General features: G+C 38.5%; 1 protein-coding gene across 1 annotated transcript in view; it reads right to left on the bottom strand.

The window, feature by feature from the left end:
- LOC139735940 (uncharacterized) overlaps nucleotides 1-10,931 on the bottom strand; it is a 43,107-nt gene extending 32,176 nt beyond the window's left edge. Inside the window, exons 1-7 of the mRNA XM_071646693.1 lie at nucleotides 10,815-10,931; nucleotides 8,467-8,630; nucleotides 7,719-7,770; nucleotides 6,829-6,932; nucleotides 5,865-5,946; nucleotides 4,981-5,174; nucleotides 209-333 (exon numbers count right to left, since the gene is read on the bottom strand). Of these exons, the coding sequence (XP_071502794.1) occupies nucleotides 209-333; nucleotides 4,981-5,174; nucleotides 5,865-5,946; nucleotides 6,829-6,932; nucleotides 7,719-7,770; nucleotides 8,467-8,630; nucleotides 10,815-10,931 (838 nt within the window). The remainder of the gene's footprint in view (nucleotides 1-208; nucleotides 334-4,980; nucleotides 5,175-5,864; nucleotides 5,947-6,828; nucleotides 6,933-7,718; nucleotides 7,771-8,466; nucleotides 8,631-10,814) is intronic.
- Between the last annotated feature and the right edge of the window lie 12,701 nt (nucleotides 10,932-23,632).

The raw sequence follows: 23,632 nt of genomic DNA, 5'->3' as shown, positions 1-23,632 counted from the left end.
ATAAATTTTATCTTTACTTCATTCAAACTTTCCCTCTTTTTTGTGTTGTTAATTCATTACCCTGCACAGAGAGCTATGTTTTGCTGCAAGACAAAAATCATGAAAATGACACTTGAGGCATGGTTCTGACTGGCTTGCAGCCTTTATTTTTGACTTGACTCAAGGTGATGGCAACCTCCCTTCCCTGGCATTAAGAGCCCTCACTTACCTGTGACATTGTCATAGTGGCCCACAAACTGATGCACTTCCTTGAAGACAACCGCATTCCACACCTTGATTTCCCCATCCATGGACGCCGTGATGCAGTACTCCAGCTTGCGGTAGAAGACAAAACTGAAACAGCGAAGAGACGATTACAGTTTAACAAAGCAATGTGAGAATACAAGGTGGCCTGTGCCAGTTGGAAAAAGAAAGCTTAGAAGGCCTTGATAACTTGCAATTGCATTGGTGTGCATGTAAACCATACCGAATAGATGTATGATCACAGTACAGAATTTGCAAGACAATGATATAAATGCCATGTATTTCACGAGGTTATTAGTTTTGCGAATTTCACAAATCGGGTGCTGTTCACAATTTTAAAAATCCCATGAAAATATCAACTCTGATTAAGACACGAATGTGACATGCACCCATACCCTTTCCGTTCATTAATGTATTGTCTCCAAGAACACAAATTCAACCCCTCCCGAAATTGTCTGGAAGTCCAGATTCACAAAATTTAAAAAAAAAAATCAGACTCATTAAATATATGGCACTAAAGTACAGTATTCTTGCTTTTTTGGTTTGACATGCTGAATCAGGAAAATGACCAAATATTTATCAATGTATCTTGCAATGTAATCAGAGCAACACATCACTCAAATCTGAGGCTGCTCAAATGTAAAGTGATATAATATCAAGTACGATAATTGCTCACAGCTATGGTGATGAAGATGAAAATGATGATGATGATGATGATGATGATGATGATAATGATGATGATGCTGACGCTGATGATCATTTTCAGCATCATCCAGATATCATCATTTAACATTGTCATCATCATCTCCATTATCATTATCATTATCACTATCACTATCATCATCATCATCATCATCATCATCATCACTATCACTATCACTATCACTATCACTATCACTATCACTATCACTATCACTATCACTATCACTATCACTATCACTATCACTATCACTATCACTATCACTATCACTATCACTATCACTATCACTATCACTATCACTATCATTATCATTATCAATATTGATACTACTGCAATTACAATAAATATTGTGATGATCATTATTATAATCACCAGTGTGAAATCACTCTGACTTTCACAAATGCAGCACATTCAATTCTGGTTGGTCCATGAAGTTTACTTTACATCAATACCCACTATCTCAAAACTGTAGACCATAAGACTGTACTTTGCTATGCCAGACCATTTTTACCTCCGCCAAGGGAGGAGGTTATGTTTTCATTACCGTTGGTTTGTGAGTTAGTCAGTTTGTCCGTATGCAAAATAACTCAAAAAGTTGTGCATGGATTTGGATAAAACTTGTATGAAAGATTGAGAATGACACAAGGAACAGATAATTAAATTTTGGTAGTGATTCAGAATTTGTAGGGATTTTATGAAGAATTTTCGATATTTTGGCAGGAAGGGTCAATGAATTTGGGAGTTCAAGCTGCGCATTTTTTAGGTTTTCATACCCCCAATAAAGAGCTTGCTCTAGTTTCTGCTAGGGCAAGGCACACCACGCAGCTGAGGGTTTGACGTAATGAAGGCTTCTATATTGGGAAATCGGACGATCTTTCAGCATGCATACATATGGGAGGAAATCACCGATCTCTATGGAAGAGCAAAATCATCATTGGAAAGTAGCTGCTTGGTGGAGGTTTGCACTCTCAGAGTGCTTTTCTAGTTTTTAATGTAATCTGATAAGTCAGTCGTCGACAGGTCATGCATTCACGACTTCAAAAACAATGTCAGCTGAACAAAGAGCACCTCTCATGATTGAAACTATATATATCCTGCGTGAGTCATGAAAGAGTGATCATATTGTTTCGATACCAGCAACTTTCTGGAGGCAAGACGCATCATGCTCTTTGAAATGAGGTGAGGCAGCAGCATCTCAACCAATTTACTACCAAATTCTGAAATCCTCGCTGATTCTGCAGGGGATCCACCATGCTCTGGTAAGCTATGGCTTTATACAACAGGTGTTTAAAATTAATTATCCCCCAAAATGTCCAGACATGCTGGCATCTGTGTCTTTGTCTCACTTGTCCAGCCTAAAATCAGTCCATGATACTGGACATTGTATAGCAACAGCCAGAGTGCCCCACTGACCTAATTGCAGCCAAGATATGATGCTACTACCTCACAACAAATACTTTAGAACTCTCACAGGGGCCAAGAAGTTACAACACCTTTGCCTGCAACAGAGCACTTATCTAAAAGTGCATTCAGGCTTGCCATCGGCCACATATACATGTATATATGGGCCATGAACTCTAGCAATCTAGCATCAACATTTTATGGGGTCTTTTGATGATAACAGATGCAGTAAGCCCTATTTTTTTTTTTTTGTCATTTTCGTAATTCTTTATGCCACATTGATAAGATGATTGTCCAGCTAATTCATATAAGTTCTTTACCGCCTCCAGCCCACTTTGAGTTCAAGTTCCTGACCTATATTCTTGGAAAGCCGGAAAGCATGGTTGCTGGCTACTCCCTTCATTGCAGACCCTGCTGCTCCAAAAAGAAAGCAAGCGAAATGACATTCGAGGCACATTAAAGGGTGTCACAGTTCTGGTTGAGGTGAGGATTTAGCTTTTAACGTTTTGCGAGATATTCAGAAACCACTGTATGAGATGTCAAAGAGCATGCAATTCTAAGGGGTATCAAAAGTTTATTTGATGAAAATCGGTTTGGAAATGGCTGAGATATCCAAAAACAAGGTGAAACAAAGAGATCCTAATAAAAGGCGTGGCCTGTCGCCTTTTATTATTATCACTTTTTTGGATATCTCAGCCATTTGAAAACCAATTTTCATCAAATAAACGTTGAATCCTTCTTAAAATTACATGCTCTTTCATATTTCATAAGAGGTTTCTCATTATCTCATCTAGGAGTGTTCAAAACATGAATCCCCACCTCGACCAGTACTGTACAGTCCCTTTAATGTCAAACTGTTGCTCCGAGCATATGTAGTACCCTTCAAATATATAATTATACTTTTTTTGAGGATCTGCACTGTTGACAAATGATCAGGTATCACGGGGGAAACATGGGATGCATCATCTGAGTAACACTAGATGCCGTAAATCAAGAACAAGCCTGAATGTTCTACCAGCAAGTATGCAGCAAACATGGATACTCCACTTCCTAAATGGGGGCACGATACAAAAACAACAACTACAAGCATCAGCAGGTTCTTGAGCATTCATAATAAAAACTGTCTGAACATTAAGCCAGAGGCCATCGACCCCTGTGGTCGGAAGTATACTTGATATTTCTCCTTCCCGCTATCGACGTGTTAGCTGAAATAACAGTCAACAGCTCCGGACTTTAAACGTCACAACCGCGATGGGTGTGAATGAGATATTATCGAATGTGCGTGTCACACTCTGTCTGAGATACCAGCGACTTTTAACGAGAGGCGGTCGATATGTGTCATCTCGCCCACGTGCTTGAAGAAAAGTGTCAGACGTTTCCTCAAATCACTGCCAGCACTTTTGAAATGAATGAGGATGTGCCACCATCTAAAAGCAATTGGAAATTGACCCTGCAACGAGGAAGGGGGGGGGGGGTCTCACATGTCAGGCAAATCAGATAATACCAAGGTAATATACTTCAGACCTATCCTGAACTGGTTTGTATGTTTTACTGAATCTGTTTACCAACATTTTATGAGAAAAAAAATAGAAAATACAAAGAAATATTTAAAACCAAAAGAAATATTACCACAGAAAGACCAAGTCAAAAATGGCAACAATTTTTTTTTCTTTGAAAACCTAGGACTGCTCACGTTGAGTTTGTAAGCTTAAAGTATGACTCTTCAACCAAATAACCAAAAAATATGCTTTGTTTACAAATACATACTAATACAGATTACTGTCCGCAGTGTCGTTGTATATGTTTGCCCTCTTTAAAAACAATGAAACATCAGCAATGCAATCATGTAGTGGTAGCAAAATGCAAAGAAAATTCGGCTCAATCACATGAACCCGTGATGTACTTTGATCACCAGTTGACACATAAGCTGGAGTGCTTTCTTCGGCAAATGGCACAGACGTTTGGAAACTATAATGTCAATAGGCGCAGTCAGACTGGCAGAAGATTGAGAAGATTAAGATCGCGAAGTCTTCGTGATCTTTTGTTGTCTGGTCACACTGGCAGCCAAACTTCTTGATCTTTGGATCGAGAAGTTTGGGTCACTAGTGCGTGTGCGCAAAAAAAAAAAAAAAAAAAAGAGTACGCTGTCTGACGGCTAGTTATTGTGATGTAACAATGAAAATCTGAGCATCACAATGGCCGCGTGCTTCAGAGGCAACAGTAATCGAGACGTTTCAGTTTCTAGTGGTCACACTGGCAAAAGATTGATAAGTTTGGTGAAGTTGGAGAAATATCCCTGGTTGGAGTGGGAAGTTTCACGGGAAATTTGCGGTCACACTGGCAAAACTTCAAGATCTTACAGATCGTGAACTTAAACATCTCAATCTTTTGTCAGTGTGATTGTGGCTAATGAGTAGAGATTACTTAACCCCCCCCCCCCCATATCTATTGTGTCATCATGGCCTTCATGTTGGATTGTGAAACATTATATTGCTACACCCTAGTGGACTTGCTAACTTGCAATAAGGTCAAATTTGGAGGGATTAATTGAATACATGTCTTGAGGAAACAGCTAGGCAGGTTAACTGCAAATGCCTGGGCACATAAAGGACTAAACATCTCAGACCACTTCTTACCACGTGAGGGCTGAGGCGTGCCAATTTCTGATCGTGTAGACTTCGCGATTGGTGACATAGTTGATGATGTGCACACCCTCATCGCAGAGCGCGACCACCTGGCGTCGCTTGCGATCCACGCGCAAATCCCTCACCCAGTCCTCCTCCTTGATCTGACTCTCGATGGGGCGCCCTCTCACCAACGGATCACGAATCTGACAAAAGGTTTTAATGTGAAAAATAAGAACACAGGCAAACTAAGAAATAACAATAAAGTACAGAAAGAGTGCAATCTTACGAGCACAACAGTGAAAATTTGATCAAAATCGGATGAACATTAGAACGGCTGTAAATTAGTATTAAACTTTTGATCTCAATACAAAAAAACTTGCCTGCGAAATCTTTAGCAATGAATGCTACAGCCTTCATCAGTGGAATGACCCGCCTTCGCCTTGATCATGTGACGGTTGATAAGTGGAAACAGACTTTCAGAAGTTTGTAGCCCCCGCTCCCCATCATTATTGAGGGAAGGTTGGTAGGCCCTGATGTACAATGTAGATTGCTTTGTTACAGCTTAACTCCCCTTTCAAAGTACAGAGGTTCCCAGTCCAGAACTTCCCCCTTATCGAGGTCCACATGGTGGCCTGGAGATTCAATGTGGATGTGCTGTGAAACTTCAGAGGAGGTGGAGCTTGGGCATTGGTAATCAAGCCATCTTGTCCTAAGTGAGGCGAAGACGGATCATTCCACTGATAGAGGCTGTAGCGTTAACAGCTGAAAATTCTGGTGGTAAACATTTTGTGAATATTTTGAGATTAAAATTTTAACACCAATTTCAGATGAATTTCCCAACACATACATATTAATGAGCTTCTACCTTAAAATAGAGATGACTTGTTTAATACCTCAACATGTGCCATCTTCCAAGCCTGGATAAAGCCACGTCCCCCAGTGATCAGCTCATCTGTGTCTTCGTTATACACCATGCTGCAAAATCATTTGAAGAGGACAACTTGCATAAACATCATCAACTCCTACTCTGCCATCACTGTACTTATAGAATAATTCAGAATGTCAAGAGAAATACAGGAGGGCAATTGCATATCATGTAGGGCAGACAGTGCTATACAATACGATATGAGAGCTTTAGTAGTCAGAAGGCGAAAACCTCTTTCACAAAGCTTATAGACAGACTTCCTTACTTGAAGAAAGTGATAAAGTATGCGCTGATATTTAGAGCTGAGTTGTTTAGTCTGGATATTTGAGCAAATCAAGAGTGAAATATTAAGAAATTAGAATAGCACTCGGAGAGTGCAGACCTCTGCCAAGCAGCTCAGTTCCACCCACACGCACATGCTGAAAATTGCCCAAGATCCCTATAGCTGCATTCACACATACAGATAGGTAATGATTGCGATCTAAATCTTGAGATTTGTATAGGGCCTATAAAGTGTGAATCCCACTTATGGTACAGAAGCCTGTGTTTACTAGTACCTCATCACCTTCCTGAATGCTGTGCAGCGTATTGAGAAGAGCATGCTGTTTATTGCACGTATGCAAACCTCAAATACACGCAGCTTGAACTTCCAAGTTCATTGACCCTATTTGCAAAAAGATTTAAATATCCTTCAAAAATTCATAAACATTCCCAGATCACCACCAAAATTTAATCATCAGTTCTTTGGGTCATTATCAACTTTTCCTGTCAGTTCCATCCAAATCTGTTCACAACTTTCTGAGTTATTTTGCAAACAGACAAACAAACAAATGCTGATAAACAATAACCTCCTTGGCAGAGGTGAATAAGTGTCATAAAGGGTAAATGAAAAATTGCCCAATACATTATATCAAACATGCCATTGTACATACCAGAGAACCGTTTCTGTGCAGTGGACGCTGGTGAGTTCCATGCAGTTATTGATGAGATCACTAAACACGTGGAGGGTGACATCGGGAGAGTAGCCTACAAATACCTGCTCAAGGCACAGAGAGGCAAAAAGAAGTAGCTGATTACACTATGATGATAAGTACATTTAGTCCTATTTCGAGTGGCAAAATGAGAACTAAATCAGAAACAAGAAATTGAAAATTGATTATACAAAAACAAGTAAACTTCAGAATAGATTTGTGCAATTAAGTTCTCACTCGGTGAATCTAAAAGAAAAGTTACAGACTCAGAAAACTATACAATACTATGACGTTCATAAATACGCCTCTGCAATTTCTCTTTTGTTTCACTGAGTTCATTTTGTCTATATCTTACCTGTACATCAGTGTCTCCACTTCAGCCTGTGAAGTTCTCTCAAACTCTTCATCTTGACATATGACCTTAAGACCTTTGTAGTTGACGAAATTTGCGACGGCAAGTCCCAAATGTAATCATTACTAAAGTATATCATCATCGTCTACCCTTCTACCTACATTTAGAGTCTGACTTATCATGCTTTAGAGCTCATCTGCACACCACATTAAGGCAATTATAGAATTTCGCCTGTTTAGTCAGTATTCCTGAGCAATGATATTTTAGCCTCTGTTAAATTCAGTAAAATTTTGTCTTTGACCACAGGACTCACATCCCAACCTCTCATGGTTACAAAATGCATGACACATACAAGACATTTTATTCACGGTGGACAACTATTAAATATCTCAAATTATTGCCATTAACAGAGAAGCCACTGATAGTGCTGCCACCCTTGATGTAAAAAATTAAATCTGCCAATCCTGTTGATTTACATCTAATTAGAATCAAATCTCACCCTGTGCTGAGGAACAAAGATGATTTTGGAAATCAGGAAATTGACTTTGATCCTGTGGAGAAAACAAAACAAAAACAAATATTGTGTGGTTCTTCTTCAGGTCTTTGACTGTGGTTGTAGTTCAGTAGTTTTCATGGGTTATGAAATGCCTGAATAAGAACTACAGAATGTTTGTGATTCAAGGAAGATTTTTTCATCATTTCCAACAACTGGACTAATTGACTAAGTCAGTTAAGGTGAATAAACTCATATAAATTATTCATGATCACTTTCCATTTTCTCTGTGCTTTTTTTTTAAGTTGTTAGCATTGGGAAGTAAGATAAGACATGAAACTACAAAATGTATTAAGCTCATCTGTGATGAAATTGGTATTATTGGTGTTTTTCTTTCGATCACGACTTGCCATTTAAAGTTTCTCTGTCTTGATACTAGCTTAAACAATACTGATAATTCATCCACAATTTATTCCTACTATGGTGACTACAATGTCTGATCTTAAATGGCATATATGTACAATAACTAGAGCGGATGTTACCATCTCAAGGAGAGAGTAGCATATGTGCTATTCACTATAAATCTGTGCGATTGTTCACAAGTTTTGGACATGCCAATATGTTTCTGACCAGTTTTAAAAGGTTTTAGCTGTAGGGCCTTCTGCTGATGAGAAACAAGATTCAGCAGCGTTGCACATAGTGTAGTGTAATAGTATAAGATGGTGATCTTTTTTTTTTTTTTGGTCCTACTGACCTATGACATTTGACCTCCTCATCCTGCAAGGTGCTTAGCGACCAGCAGTGGAACTCTTTGATGTAGCCAGTATCCACATGCGCGACGTAGTTGTTGCCATTAGGACCATAGTGGTAGAAAGCCAAGCAGCGGAGGACATGGGCATGGTGCAGAGTGTGCGCCAACTGATCGAAAGCAAACAATTATGTGAAAAATCATGGACACCATCTGACTCTTTGTCTTCTGTTGGACGACAGGCGATGTCAGTTTTGCTATCATTATTGCTGCAGAATAAATCTAATTGTTGATTGCCAAATCCCAAAACAGCATTCTCTTTAAAGCCAAAACATACTTCTGGTACGCCTGCAAAAGTTGTCAAATTTCGCTCCCAAATGTGAACGTATGCCTAGGAAATGTGCGGAATAACGCTGTAATAACAAGATATTCAATGGGTAACGACGAAAATGCGAAATATTAACCAAAAAGGTTCAGTCTCAGAACTTACCCGAACGGGGTCAGGCTAAACTCAGACTCGGGGATAACTCGGCCTCGCTTTGACGGCGGGCTGAGTTGTATTGGTACTGTCCCTCTGGATTGTACAGTGTTGTACTATGGGAGCGGCCTGTATAAACTACATTGTAGCGCTTCGTGTTCTGGCTACTCGCAGTAATGGTCCGAGTTGTTACAACGCGCGCATCAAAAACCTCTTTGGCACGCATGCAAAATTAGCGTGCGCCTATCAAGCACCTCTAAAAACAATCAAAGACGCTTGATAAACAACAACAAAAACTTCAAAGACTGCGCATCTCGGCAACTGAGGTGATGTGCGTATAGGCTTGAGGACAGCGCGCTGTCCATTTGTTTTGTACAGGATTAGCACGCACTTTCCTGTCTGTTCAGTTAGGCCTCGTTTGGTATTATACAGTAGAATATGGCGATCACGAACTGCGTGTAAATTGTCTGAAATAGGGTCGAGTTTTCCCTGAGATCGAGTTAGTCTGGAGCCTTCTGGAATAAAAGTCGGTTTTCCGACTTTCATCATTTTTCTCAAAATACTCCAAAACGACTCATCATTCGGGCAAACCGCGCCAGCCAGGTAAGTTTCTTTGTAGACTCTTTCGATATATTGCAAGCAAATATGAAATGGTGCCAGACGGGTTCTCAAGCCCTTACCAGAAGTTTGTTTTCACTTTAATATTAGTATATTGCTATGCACACGTACCAAACTGTCTGAGCTGAGCACACTCAGGGTCAAATCTTCATTGGCAGATAACTATAAAGTCAGTCCCCACAGGGCCAGGCAGATACAGATGTCTAGTAGTAGACAGCAATGCCAGATTTAATCCCTTAATTCCTATCTTTTTTGCTTTCCAATCAAGCTACACACGGTTACACAGCACTTCTCTGGTATGAGAAAAGCAACCATTGTAGTTTTTACTTTGGTCTTTGTCCGCATTTATCATTTTTTTTTAAAAGAAAACAAAAGAAGATTCATAGATTAAACTGCTTTAAAGTGTGCACAAGAATCCCAGGATGGTATAGAATTTCAAAATATGGTAAAATTACATAGTTCATCGACATCATGTTCATTAAGTTGCAGGACAGGGTCTACATGTTACTTGTAACCCTCACCCATCCTCAATCACTAGCAATAGTAATTCAACATCCATAAGTCTAGACTGTCCAATTGTTTTATAGAGTCTTTACACTCTGGTGGTGTAGTAATGGTTTAATTAATTGGTGATCAAATTCAAATAGGGTTCTAACAATGCCAACTTCTGTTCTACTCCTAGTTTTACAGCATAAAATATAAATAATTTTCACAAATAGATATCAAATTCAAATGACCCATGCCCAGTAAATTGTGATGAAGACTGTCCATATCAGACTGTTGCTCCTGGCAAAATGTTGCTTATAATACACTTGATAAAAATATAATGTGGTGCTTAACTGGTTTCACCGCATACCATTATGGATAAAGCTGAAGCGTGTGTACTTTTTTTAGAGCGTACATTTAGGGTCTAAGACTTGTGGATGAGGTCACTCTTTAGTCTTACATTCATGTTCAAGCTGTATTTGGTTTATAGACGCTACAAAAGTCTGCCCAACTTGCTGGCCACTTCTGTGGTCAAGCCGTGAAACTCCCTCCCAGAGCATGTTGTGTCTGCACCAACTATGGCATCCTTCAAGAGTAGACTGAGAGCCCTTCCCACAGGAATAGAGGGCTAATCAACCAAGTATCCAAGTGAGTAAGTAAGTCTATTTGGCAAGATCACTTTACATCCCCTGTTTGCAATATATGGGACTGTACTAATTTGTTGCAACTTGCGTTGCGGTGAGGAGTGGGTAGCATAGCTAGCCATTCTTACCTGCAGACCGTATGGAACCATCACAGAATGCTCCTCTGGATCAGTGGTCCTTACGGTATGATCGAGGTGTTCTCGGACCGTGGTCCAAGGCTGGAATTTAGAATCTAAAAGCGCCATAGTGGATTTCTCACCCCCAAGCAGGGGCGAATAGGCCTTGTTGCGACCGAATGGCCCGCCGCTTCATTTGAGCATGCGCGCCTGATGTTTGTAAACAAATCTTACACACGTGCGTAATGTTTCCGGCTTTGCGTATTGTGACGTAATACCAGTTAAATGTAGGGTGTTTTGTGCACACATCCCCAGCCCTCTTGTGGGATAAGGCAAGTAGGAGTGTAGACATATTCAAAGTGCAAGTTTTGAGGATTTCTTTCAAATACCACTGAAATTAAAGCATGTATAGAACTTGTAAGTATGAAATTAAAATGATTAATTGAAATACCCATCTATTCTCCATGCACTCGCACTGTAAAAAGTGAGATACAATGTGTATGCCAGCTATAATTACTGCCTGTTGATCCGGGTATAAGCACACAGACATTATCATTATTTCTTGGACATTTGTGAACATCAAAGAGATTTCATAGGGTTCTTGTTCTTATTCAGTATTCTTTTTGTGTACGTGAGCATCATTTTCTTGCATCAAATTTACTTGGTAGTCACAATTTTATGTTAATATATCCATTTGTCCCAACAGTCCTGTATAAACTTCTCAGAACATACCCTCTGATTTCAGATCATGGTTTGTTATAGCTATCATGTACTTGTGATTATGTACTCCAGTATTTTGATTGGTCTGACTGAAATAAATGTATGTTAGATTAAATTGAATTGAACTGAAAAGCAGTATATAATAACATGTAACATATACGCTATAAGATAACTGGAATTTATATTCATCATCTATAAAATGTATTCTTAATGCCTTTTGTACATGATACTGTAAACGTCGATATTTTCGTGTGATTAATTTTTTGCGCCGAACGGCTCAAAAACATAATTGCGAGTTGTTGAATTCGCACTGCGCAATCATTAACCCATTCACAATGTGCAGAGAAAATTGTGAAGATGTTTTGCAGGTTTTAGAATTCGCGCTAGCCAAATCAATGTAGCACAAAATACGCGAAATTTAATGTACAGTGAAAATTTCTGTGTTTACAGTAGTCATTCACTGGTTTTAATGTCCTTCTGTGATATTCTGTGCTTTCTACTATACACACTCTACATTTACTTCTGATCAAACATAGTTGTTAGGCAGCTGATGTAGTTATTAGAATACAGTCAACCTTTCTGCAACCACTCAAAGGAAAGACAAAATGTGGTTGATTTCGATGTGTAGGCATCGCAATTGATCTTTTCTTTGCTGGATATGATTACATGGATTTCATGACACTACATGTGCATACACACCTTTGTAATACACAATACAATACAATATAATTTTCATGAAATCAAAAGTTTATGTAATCAAAAGTGGGTAGATGAAATAAGCATTATTTCAAATACAGGATGGATAAAATAGCACCCTGGGGTGGCCCGGTGGCCCGGGGCCACCAAAAATACACGTCGGGTCACCAAAATTTCAGAAATGAAGAATTTGGTGGCCTGATCGGGCCACCAAAAAAGGTCGGATGTTTGCCTTTGGGCCACCAAAAATAAAAGTTAGTGTGGAGCCCTGCGATAGGTATCATGTTCTTTGGTGCTATCACAACCTTATGTTTGAACGCATACCATTATGACAAAATCAAGTTGGGTTGGAAAAAGCAGTTCCATGACATAAAATTTGTGCCTGTGACAATTGCTCCCATGAAATATCTGCACCCAAACCAAGCATAAATTCTACCCACAGTCCTAACCCTCATCCTAACCTTAATCATCACATCAAACTAAACCTAAAACCCCACCACAACCGTAGCCCTCAAGTCCTTGGAGAAAATAAGACCGGAGCAATCTTCGCAGGACGTCATGTCATCGGAAAGAGCTAATGTTTAAGAGTAGAAAGTACATCTTTAAAGCAGGAGACACACAGCTAGAATGGGAGAAATTTATACTTAATAGTGAGGGTGGGAAATTCTGCAAAAATTGCCTCAAAGCAGGAGATTTCCCATCGAAAGTGAGAGTTGGAGCCTCTGCCTTTGCAACTCCATGTGATGTGAACCCTTGAAATGGACCATTGGGTTTGATAGACCTGGAGAGAGTCATTGGATTTGATAACCCTGAAAGGGCTGTTCGGTTTGGTTTCATTTTTTCTCATACTTGTTTGAGAAAAAAAAAAATTGAAAAGTGCAGGTAGTGTGTAGTCTCCCGAGCCAACTCGTGCTCTGCCTTGAAAGATGTAACAGCGGTGGTGCAAACTTTTCAGTTGTCCAGCAGAAATCAGTTTGCGGTGTCTGCTCATATTATGCAGCTGGTCAATAGAACAGGTTTGACCAAAAACATACATACTTATGTACAAATACATGTATATATCATACATACACACACACACACACACACACACACATAAATATACATATATGATATATATATGTATATATATATATATATATATATATATATATATATATATATATATATATATATAGCAATAATAAAGTCACAACAGAGGAATGCAGGGAATGCATTAATAGCCAATCTTGATTTAATGATTCATTAAATCAAGATTGGCTATTAATGCATTCCCTGCATTCCTCTGTTGTGACTTTATTATTGCTATTTCTAGTACTGCCAATACGCGGAACAACTACAATATATATATATATATATATATATATATATATATATATATATATATAATTTATATAATTATATATATATATATACATATATATATATACATATATATATATATATATATATACATATATATGTACACGTACACACACACACATGCATATACAATCTGTATATGCAGGGGGAGCGGAATGCTTTTTTTTTGGGGGGGGGGGGGGCTGCAAGCCAGAGGAGGGTCAACCCCATCCCCATCACCTATGGTTCCGCAGCCCTTGATTTTATGAATACCACCTTGCTCTATGTAGCAAGCTCTTTCTTCAGTACTACATATATACATTATATTTATATCATTCATACCCGACCACTATCCCTTGTCATATAAAGTTACACACACACACACACACACACACACCAAATAGTCAGACATTTTAAAATGCAAAATGAAACACAGGACACAGGCAATTTTGTTGATATAAGAAATTGCAACTTTTCATTCCAACTTTCTTACATAAAATGATAGATATATATTTAATAATCTGCATTTGTATCATTTTTTTTTTGATAGAAAACCAGCACTTTGGATTACAAAATTGTGTACACAACAAGCATTTTTCTTTCTCTCTCTCGCTCTTTCAGACAGTGAGGTGTGATTGTTAAAGACATCTTCATGATGTAAGTTTGGTTCGTGACACATAGTCAGGTAGAAGCAGATGAGTGTAAGCTCTGTGTGAAGCCCATGGAACTTATTCCCTTCTGCTTCTAAGTTGACCATATGTTTTTACATCCAACATTTGTACAGGGTGGACGAGCTGGCATCTACTTCTGAACTTGAGACAAATGGTTATAAAAAGACAGTGCGTATATTTTCATACTACTTCTACACATATCTCATTCTTTTTTTGCTGGTATGTACGTCAACAAAGAGACTAATCGATACGAGAAAACAGGGACACGATCAACTAGATTTGTTCTCTTTTTTCGGTTCACACAAGATGGGTTATCCCATTTCAAAATCCTGCAATTCGATATGACGTAGCTAGGCTGAAAAGTGCATAACACCATGCATTCACAAAATGCTATCATTCACATCAGCTGGGCAAAATGACCTGCACTTCATATTATCCTTCAGCTGTCTATAAAAGAAAAAGAAGACTTTTTTGGCTTTGTAACTCTCTTTGGGTGAGAAAAAAAACCCCAGGCCAATATCACATTTGTGGAAGTCAAATGTTTTGTGAGTAAAGATAATCTTGCTGGTTCAGTGAATTTTCTGTCTCACCATACCAGTCAACCAGACTATGGTAACATACTGAGCTACAGTTTGGTTGTGCGTATTTGTTTTCGCTGTTATTATTAATGCACAGTCCAGGGCATTGTAATATGGCTCGAAATTTAAAATCCGTATTTTGAAATCAGTAAATAAACCGCAATTTTATATCATGGAGGACAACCTCTCCTATCACTACAATGTTCTATGCTTTCATTTCTTTTTGGATAACAGTGTGGCACTGTAAGCTGGAATTTTCATTGGAAATGCCAGATGCAAATCCATAATACATCATTTTCCTAATCCTCCCCCTTTTCTATGCCAAATGAGATGAAAAAAAAAAATGACCAGGTACATGTAAGAGACCAAAGGTCTGATTGTAAATTGGAAAAGACACTTAGATCAGATAATATTTTGCTGTAACAGATGGGTTACCTTGACAACACAGTCAACAATGATTCCATTTTTTTCTTATTTTTTTTTATTTTGCAAATACTTGATCACATTACCACTCTGTAATGTTGCATTTCCTGCACAATATTGGCGAAAGTTAGTGCAATTTCCTTTAAAAGCTATATTATCTTATCTATCTCGAAACCTCAATGTGTGAATCAAATCCACAACAAACGGGCAGTAATTGAACACTACCACCATGTCACTGCTTTAAGTATCCTCTTTCTCCTTCACATGAAATCAAAAACTATACACAGCTGTACGATAACTTTCAGATTGATCAACATATACATATATCTTATTCAGCAGATAGATGAAAGTTCTTTTACTTATCTTTTTATCAATATACTTTGTACATGCACATCATATCTTTACAGAAGACTTACAGTGGTGTAATGGTTGGTGTTTTTTTTCCCTACTTTTTTTCCCACTGTCTCTACAATATATGACCCCTGTTAGGTTCGCCACATCACAGCCACAAAATGTCCTAAAATTTACAAAGAGAACTGACTTTTTTTATGAACCCTGCGATGTTCAACATGTCACAGCCAAACTGCATGTCTGTAATTGCCTAAAATTTACAAATTGAGTTGAATTTTCAAAACATTATTCTCTGAAGCAAATCCTGAGCTCCTGTTAAGACGAGCATAGTGGGAATGACATACGCAGGCACGCATGAAATCAAATAATGTCTGTACCAACACATTAATTTCAAAGCTTATACATGCACAACTATTGATAGTGGATGACTAATTGTATGTGGATGCAAGTAGGATGATGTATGCAAACTATGCAAGTCTGTACATTTGCCGTCGCAGGGAAATGCCATCAAAAGGTAACAGTTTTATGGAATAGCCTGACCTGAATTTCATTTCTCATCGTATTCCCACTCACATACTTGATATTCAATCAGCATTTTAATCTTTGAACGGATATGGATTTTTTTTTTCCATGATTGCTGCAGTGTCTCTGCAAATTTATTCATGCTGAGGAGTGCGAGTGTTCATGAACGATGTCATACTTGAAACATCAAGCAGAATTAGTCGGACATATGTAATCCGCGTCTTAAATCGTTGCTGACGGCAAAGGTTTATCTGTGGAACTGAAAAAACAAAAAAGAATATGGCCATTGGCATCCTTTCTGTGCAATACCCTAATGGCACAATGAATATTTCAATTAATGTGCTCATGAAATATTCATCTCAATTGTAGCAGATGTCTGATTAGCTGTTCCTGACATACCACACTGGCAATTTGATTCCTCTCGATGTGTGTATAGCCTTGTATGGTGTATGATTACACTACACTGGATGTGAAATGCCTACTCATGCATTCAACACAAAGTGATATTATGCAATCAAAGACATCATATAATTTGCCATGTATGAATGCCAGTATAAAAACAGAAACAAATACATCATTGTACTGAATAGCGTCAGAGTTGATTAAAGGTCTTTCATTTGCATATTAAAAGTAGACACAACGACGTTTCGTAACCCAAGCTTTTAAACTTCATCAAATGCAAAACCATCCACCATTTCACGCAATATTCATACTGATAGTCATCTTAAGAATATATAACCTCTGATAATGTAACATAAAATTCATATTCAAATTTCTTTCAGCAGAAATGTAAAAATTAGAGGAGGTACCATAAAAAATGTACGAAAAAACATAAAAGTGCCTTCTAGGCGTATAGGTGGCTATCGTGATACGCAGGATTAAACACATACATCAAAATATAACATGTAGACATGATACAACTGTACAAAGAAAATCTACAACATTCTCATAGAGATGTGATAATAAGGAATACAATGTTTTACATCAGTTTGATATGACAAAGTGCAGAAAAGCATGAACAGGAAAAAGGAAAGCTTGATCACTCCATCAAAGTCTCAAAATTCTAATCTAACTGCCGAGTTCACAGCCGAACGACACACACAAAACTCTCACAGAGATTTCCACCTTGGGTAAATGATAAAACTCTATTTTGACAAATTCTATAGGGGAAAAAAAAAATAGAGAGAGAATTCGTACACATCACATTTTAAACAGACACACACAAAAAATACAAAACAAAAATAAGACACTTTAAACACAAGCACTCACTATAAAGCATTGGGCAGTCAGTGGCAACACACATAAATACATAAACCTGAGCTCCTAACAGTCTAAACAGATGGAAGGCATTACCAATAACCCCCTTCTTTCGACAAATATGATATTTCTTTGTTTCCTTTAAAAAAGACAAACAAATTGACAAAATGATGGGTTTAATCACTCAAGTGTACATACAGGATGTAGTCTTGCTATGCAGAAGTCAAGCATTTAGTGAGAAGTGAGAAATAGTATTCATCAACGAGCAAAATATGGATGGATTTTTGTTTGTGTCACAGGGTGACCACAGAATTGCAACTCTACATAATGTGCCAGTTCGCATAACTACACACGGACGTCTTAAACTTGCTAATCATTGCCATAATCATCAAAGAAAGCACTTTTTTTTTTTCAATTTCAAATGATGCGGCTCACTCCACACATTCTTCTATTGATGCTTGCTTTTTGTACATGTTCTGATTCAAAGGGAAATTATACTGAAAGACAAACTTTTTTTTTTCCTTCAACATAATCCTTTGCTTGGTTTCATTTGTACTCTATCCTGCATACATCTTGGTGGACTGAAAAGTAGGTATCAGTATTCAAACTGATCTTTCCACATAATAGCATAATGACCGAACGCATTACCCTGATTTTGTTGGTTGTGTTTCTCTCTGAATGTGCAGTTCACAGGCAATGGCACTTGTAGCATTACAGGCTGAATTGGATGGAACATTACGCTTATTTCCCACAGCCAAAGAAATATCAAAAGTGGAATATTTTTAACTATCTAGAACAAAACACACCACAGATTTCCCCCTAGCCCCTTTCTCTCTGAAAAAGCTAACATCCGAATAGATACCTAATCACAAATACCAGCAAGCTAGAATTCATCTATGTGCAAAAATGTCAGCCTCTTACGCGTTTTTAAACAGCATGTGGGATAGAGGAGAGTGTAAAATAACGGCACCATTCGGGGTAACCCTGGCAAATTATACAGATGATTTGCACATACAAGTGCATTGCTCACAGAGCTTGTGCACCATCACTTGCAGTATTTATCAGTAGCTGTCCGAGAGTCGGGGGGGGGGGGGGGGGGGGGGGGGGGGCTAGGAGGGTGGGGGGGCTAGGAGGGTGGTCAATTGTCCGAAGTGACAGTCATCAGTCATGCGGTCTCTTGGTCAAGAGAGCAGTCGCAAGGGAAGTTTTACAAATTCCACATGAAGTATGAAATTGGGAAATTGTATGGATGGCAGGTAGACAAAACAAAAGACAGAAAAATGTTCACAGCAGAAGTTTTGAAATATGCCACATACATAAATCAGTTAAGAAGTTGTGTGAATAAAAGCAGATACAGTTGTACACCATTTTCTTTTTTTAAGACAGGAAAACTCCTTTGAGAAAAAAAATATAACTATCCCATACTATGTTCTTACATAAATATAAATGAAAATATTAAGCATATGGGGTTATAATGAAATATCACTTACGACAATGACAACAGTCTGTAAATTTCACTGAAAAAAATGAATTTACTAATGTGGTCTCTTAATACGAGTTATGTCATGAAATTTGATATCTGGATTTGTCATGGGTGACACCACAATTACACTTTTTATGACTATCAAGTTCTATAAACACCACTGTTAAAAGCCTCAAAGCACCACATGTGGAATACAGAATACACGAACTAACAAGCAGGAGAGAAGCATAACAAAATGAACAAAATCTCCAGGAGAAAACTTCATCACACAGTTTAAATACTGAAATCCACATGATACGGAAATTTTGTGAGGGACATCCAAAAAAGAAAGAAAAAAAAAAAAGAAGTGATGTTGCGTGTGATTGTTGGATTTTTTTTAACGGGGGGGGGGGGGGGGGTAGGGTTAGGAGAAATTGGATTTGCTCTCGAATGGTTCGGTGGCAGGCCACACATCTGAATCTCCTTGTGCATGAAAAAATAATGAGCTTTCATCTGAACATGCTCCAGGGCAATCCAAGGACCTGATTGGTGGCCATCAAAGAACCCATTAGGCAGAGAAAAATGGCACAATTAAACTGATAATTTAGACATAATCTCATCACTAAGCAATTCTCTGTCCTTACCGAGCTACGCAGACCAACCACAACCAAACTCTCAAAATGAACAAGCAAACATAATCCACGCGCGAGGTGGTGAAAAGTTTCCTCGGGAGCTGGCCTTTAGTTTTCGCAGAAAACAAATTACTACAGTTGGTTGGCAGCCAATTATTGCAGCCTCGTTCACACCAGTAAAAGATTCATGAGGTCAATGTCACCTTTCCCACTGAACGAAGACTGGCTGAATATTCTGCAACTGAGGTTTAAGCAAAGTTACTTCAATCCCTGCAAAAGACCAGTTCCTGGAAGTACCTGGTGTATATTACCTCAACTCTGTTCAAAGTTGCCAGTGCTATCAAACATATCTATCATAATCATAGATTGCATTTTGGCATGGAAATGAAAATAATGTTCTCTTATCTCAAAACTCAGTTTGGAAATCCCCCTCTATCTTTGAAATCTAAAACACTCAGCCAACTCTGATATCATAATTTGTCACTTAGACCCAAAATTCACATATTGTCATACATCCTTGTATACTTTATCTTTTTTTAAAAGAAACAAATTCATGCTTCATTCTTTACTCTTGCCCATCAAAATTTGCCCTGACCCTTAAATTACCCTCCAGAAAATCATCATAGCATTCTTAATTCATAAGGAGAGGTTTAAAGATCACATTCTTCATTCAGTTCTGAAAATGATATCTCTTCCTGCAATCACAAGTTTGACAATGTATCTTCCTTCTCGAAAAGAGCATACCAGCTGGCATCGAGGTAAAACGCTATTAGCGGGCCAACCATTTTCTATGAACTCTAACCAGGCAATGCAAAAAAAAAAAGAAAAGAAAAAAGAAGAAGAAGAAATATGTAGCAAACTTCCTCTATCTATTCTTATAAATCGCTGGACTATGAATCAGGAAGACTTTGACAATGGAAACCTGTTCCTTGCTTCTCACGCACTAGAACATTTTTCCCTGTCGTCATCGCAAGCAAACAGACAGATTCTACATGAATAAACTACTCTCCAGCAGCCTTCCAAAGAAGAGGTTAATTTTTTTGTCTGTGTGTGTTTTTCCGAGAATACCACCTCCTCTCCTGGGATTGTGATGGTTGCCAGAAATGGTGGAAAAATATCTGAATGCTGTATGTTTCCTCTGCCACCTCCGATCATGTGACAATGTGCCAGGTGTTCATCTAGGGCATGGGAGTTAAAAAACAAAAACAACAACAAACACTGACTGATATTCACGCTAATATGCATTTAATTTTAAAAAAATAATAAATCTTTGGCTAGCAGGGTCCATGTGTGTTAACGATGACATTAGAGTTTCTCATGCTAGCTGACCCGCAGGCTATTTGGGGGATGTTTAATACTAAGATTTTTCCGAAGTTAACCCCACGTTTCTGGGTGAGATTATGCGTAATTACCAAACACACGAAGACCAAACAACACAAACAAAATTGCTGGGAAATTTTTCATCACGAAGGCACCGATTTCCCCCGGCAGGCTGCCTTGACTTCAACGACATCATCTCCAAGATCGCAAGACAATAGAGGAGCTCCTATCACCCTAGCACTAACGATGAGAGGCATAGAATTTGTCCTTCCAGGAATGGGCACTGCCCGCGAGTAACACTCGTTCTTCACAAAGTCTTCTGAAGCTACAGAACTGGTCTTCGATGAGCTAATGGGGTCGTTAATGGGCTTTCAACCGTTAATGGAGTTGTTGGTTTCGGAGGCTCTGAGGCATATATTTCTTGCTTACAGATCACAGTCATACATATGGGAATATAATTTTTGGCTGCTGAATTTTCTTCAAAATCGTATCCCGAGACATAACACCACGGGCACATCGAGGGGAGAGATTACAGAGTGCTGAAAGAAAGAAAAAACAAAATGCATGTTCTCTCTGTTACCATAGAAACCTGACCCAGCTGGTGATTTTTTTTTTCTTTTTCCAGACATGGAGCTAATGCCCATTTTGCAAAATTGCATGGATGTCTAAAAGGTATGCTTCTTTTTGTTGCTGTTATTGTTGTTTGGCAAATTTTTGCCACACGACAGGAAATTTGTTCACTGTTGGGACCTCTTCTCCGCGCAAGCGTGATTGGCCCGCGGACATTGCAGGCACCGCCGAGACACGGCGCAGCAACTCCCTAATTCTCTGGTGCTGCGGGGGATCCTCCTCTCACCCTTCAGAAAAAATGTGAAATTCACAGAAATATCACCATCTTTTTTTTTTCCTTTCTTTCTTTCATTTTATGTAGAAATCTGAATAGAACCTGGCCTTCTGAATGAGAAAAGGAATGCAAAGGGGAAATAAATGTATTAATGGATGGGGGAAATGTGCACGTAATTACCAAATTCATGATGGATTTTTCCATGCAAAGGAGGAGCGTTGCAACCATCCAGGAGGCGTAAGTTTTATTCTTATCTCTCTTTTATCTTCCCTGTCTTTTTTTTTCTGTTTAGTAAAGGAATACCAGGGAACAGCACAAACATGTGCAACCATAACATTACCAACACAAGTAAAAGAAATTTCACACCCACAAAACATCTGAACAATACAGCGGACATGCTATCAAAAAAACAGCAACAAAAAGGATACAAAATGTATCAGAACAGCAGAAGCTGGCAAAATGGAAACCATGGACCCCTCCACAGTAGCCCAGGGCAGTTTCACAGGGTGAAGCTGAAATACAGGGACAAGTTAGGTCCAGTACTTTTCAATCCTGATATTCGATCAAACTTTGAAGTGGGCAAGTATCTTCTCACTATCACTCTAAAATGCAGCCAATGATGATTCATTCCATAAGAATTCTTAAAATATTCAAAATCATTGAAATTCAAACTAATTCATTAATGAGCTATGAATTCTAAACCGCACTGTCAATCAAATTTTCATTTTCAATGCATCACTGCAGGTTTGGCCATTAATATTACATTTATACCAATATAGAATCTACGAACAACATTATGGATGCAGATTTGCAGCATACCTATTCCATTAAAAATAGATGCTGGAGTTTAAAAAAATGGGGAGAAATATCATCTCTACGATGAACAAAGGATCATGGTAATTCTAACCCTTGAAGCACGCTCCCGCCAATCTCCTTCGTGATACTTGAAATCCAACCGAACTAGAGTTGTACTGAATTTCAGTGATGCCACATTGTCAAAACAAAATGATTAAAAAAACCTGGGATGCAAAACTAACTTCAAAACAAGAGATTAGCTTCTGACATTTGTGATTGGGTATATGAGACAACAATACTGATCACATCACAGCGGCCCCTCCCCCCCCCCCCCATGCCCCATGACTTGAAAATAGATACTGACATCCGTGGATAAATATGCGCATCATTTCAGCGTAAGTACAAAACTTTATATGACCTTTACATCGGCCTAGACAGTCCTCTTCCCCCCCACCCCCCTCCCACCCTGAACGGAGAGGGAGAGGGAGCGCGAAAAACTGGAGGGGGGAGGGGGAAGGGAGGGAGAGAGCGAATCAGCCTAAAATCAACAAAGTGATGACATAAGTCGTACATCGAGCATGACTATAGCCTCAAGGACATCACAGATATAGCATTACGCGTATCCCCCAAAGTTTCACATGAACAAAACATGTTTGCGCGATCAATTTTGCTTCGGTTACTTTGCCAAGTGGATGAATTAAACATTACAAAAATAGTGAGAGAGAGAGAGAGAGAGAGAGAGAGACGAGCTAGAGAGGGCAGGAGAGGGAGAGAGGCAGAGTTTTTCTTTCCTTTCGACATAAATAATACGCCTCATTTTTTTACTTGTAACATCGTGAGAGAGAGACTTTTATGAAGCTGTAAAAGATAATAGATGAGATAAATATATCATGAATATATGCAGGTCTTTCTGTGATGTATGGAAAACATGCATGTATTCAACTGTTGTGTGACAATCTCTTTACTAGATTCACTGCTGGCATGTATAAAACTTTTGCATTGTGTTGCTGCCTTTTTTTCCCTACGACTCTTTCTCTCTCTCTCTCTCTCTCTCTCTCTCTCTCTCTCTCTCCCTTAAATGTTATATGTTCTAATCTGTCAGTTACGGTAAATAGCAATGTGTGTGTGTGTATATATATATATATATATATATATATATATATACACACACACATGTATATATATATATATTTCTCTCTCTCTGTTTATCAGTCTATC

This window comes from Diadema antillarum, unplaced genomic scaffold (assembly GCF_040938485.1).
Source record: "Diadema antillarum isolate AM-2024a unplaced genomic scaffold, OU_Dant_1.0 seq00000611_RagTag, whole genome shotgun sequence".
Classification (NCBI taxonomy): domain Eukaryota; kingdom Metazoa; phylum Echinodermata; class Echinoidea; order Diadematoida; family Diadematidae; genus Diadema; species Diadema antillarum.
The sequence above is the reverse complement of the archived record's forward strand: the minus strand, read 5'-3'. Positions and strand labels throughout refer to the sequence as shown.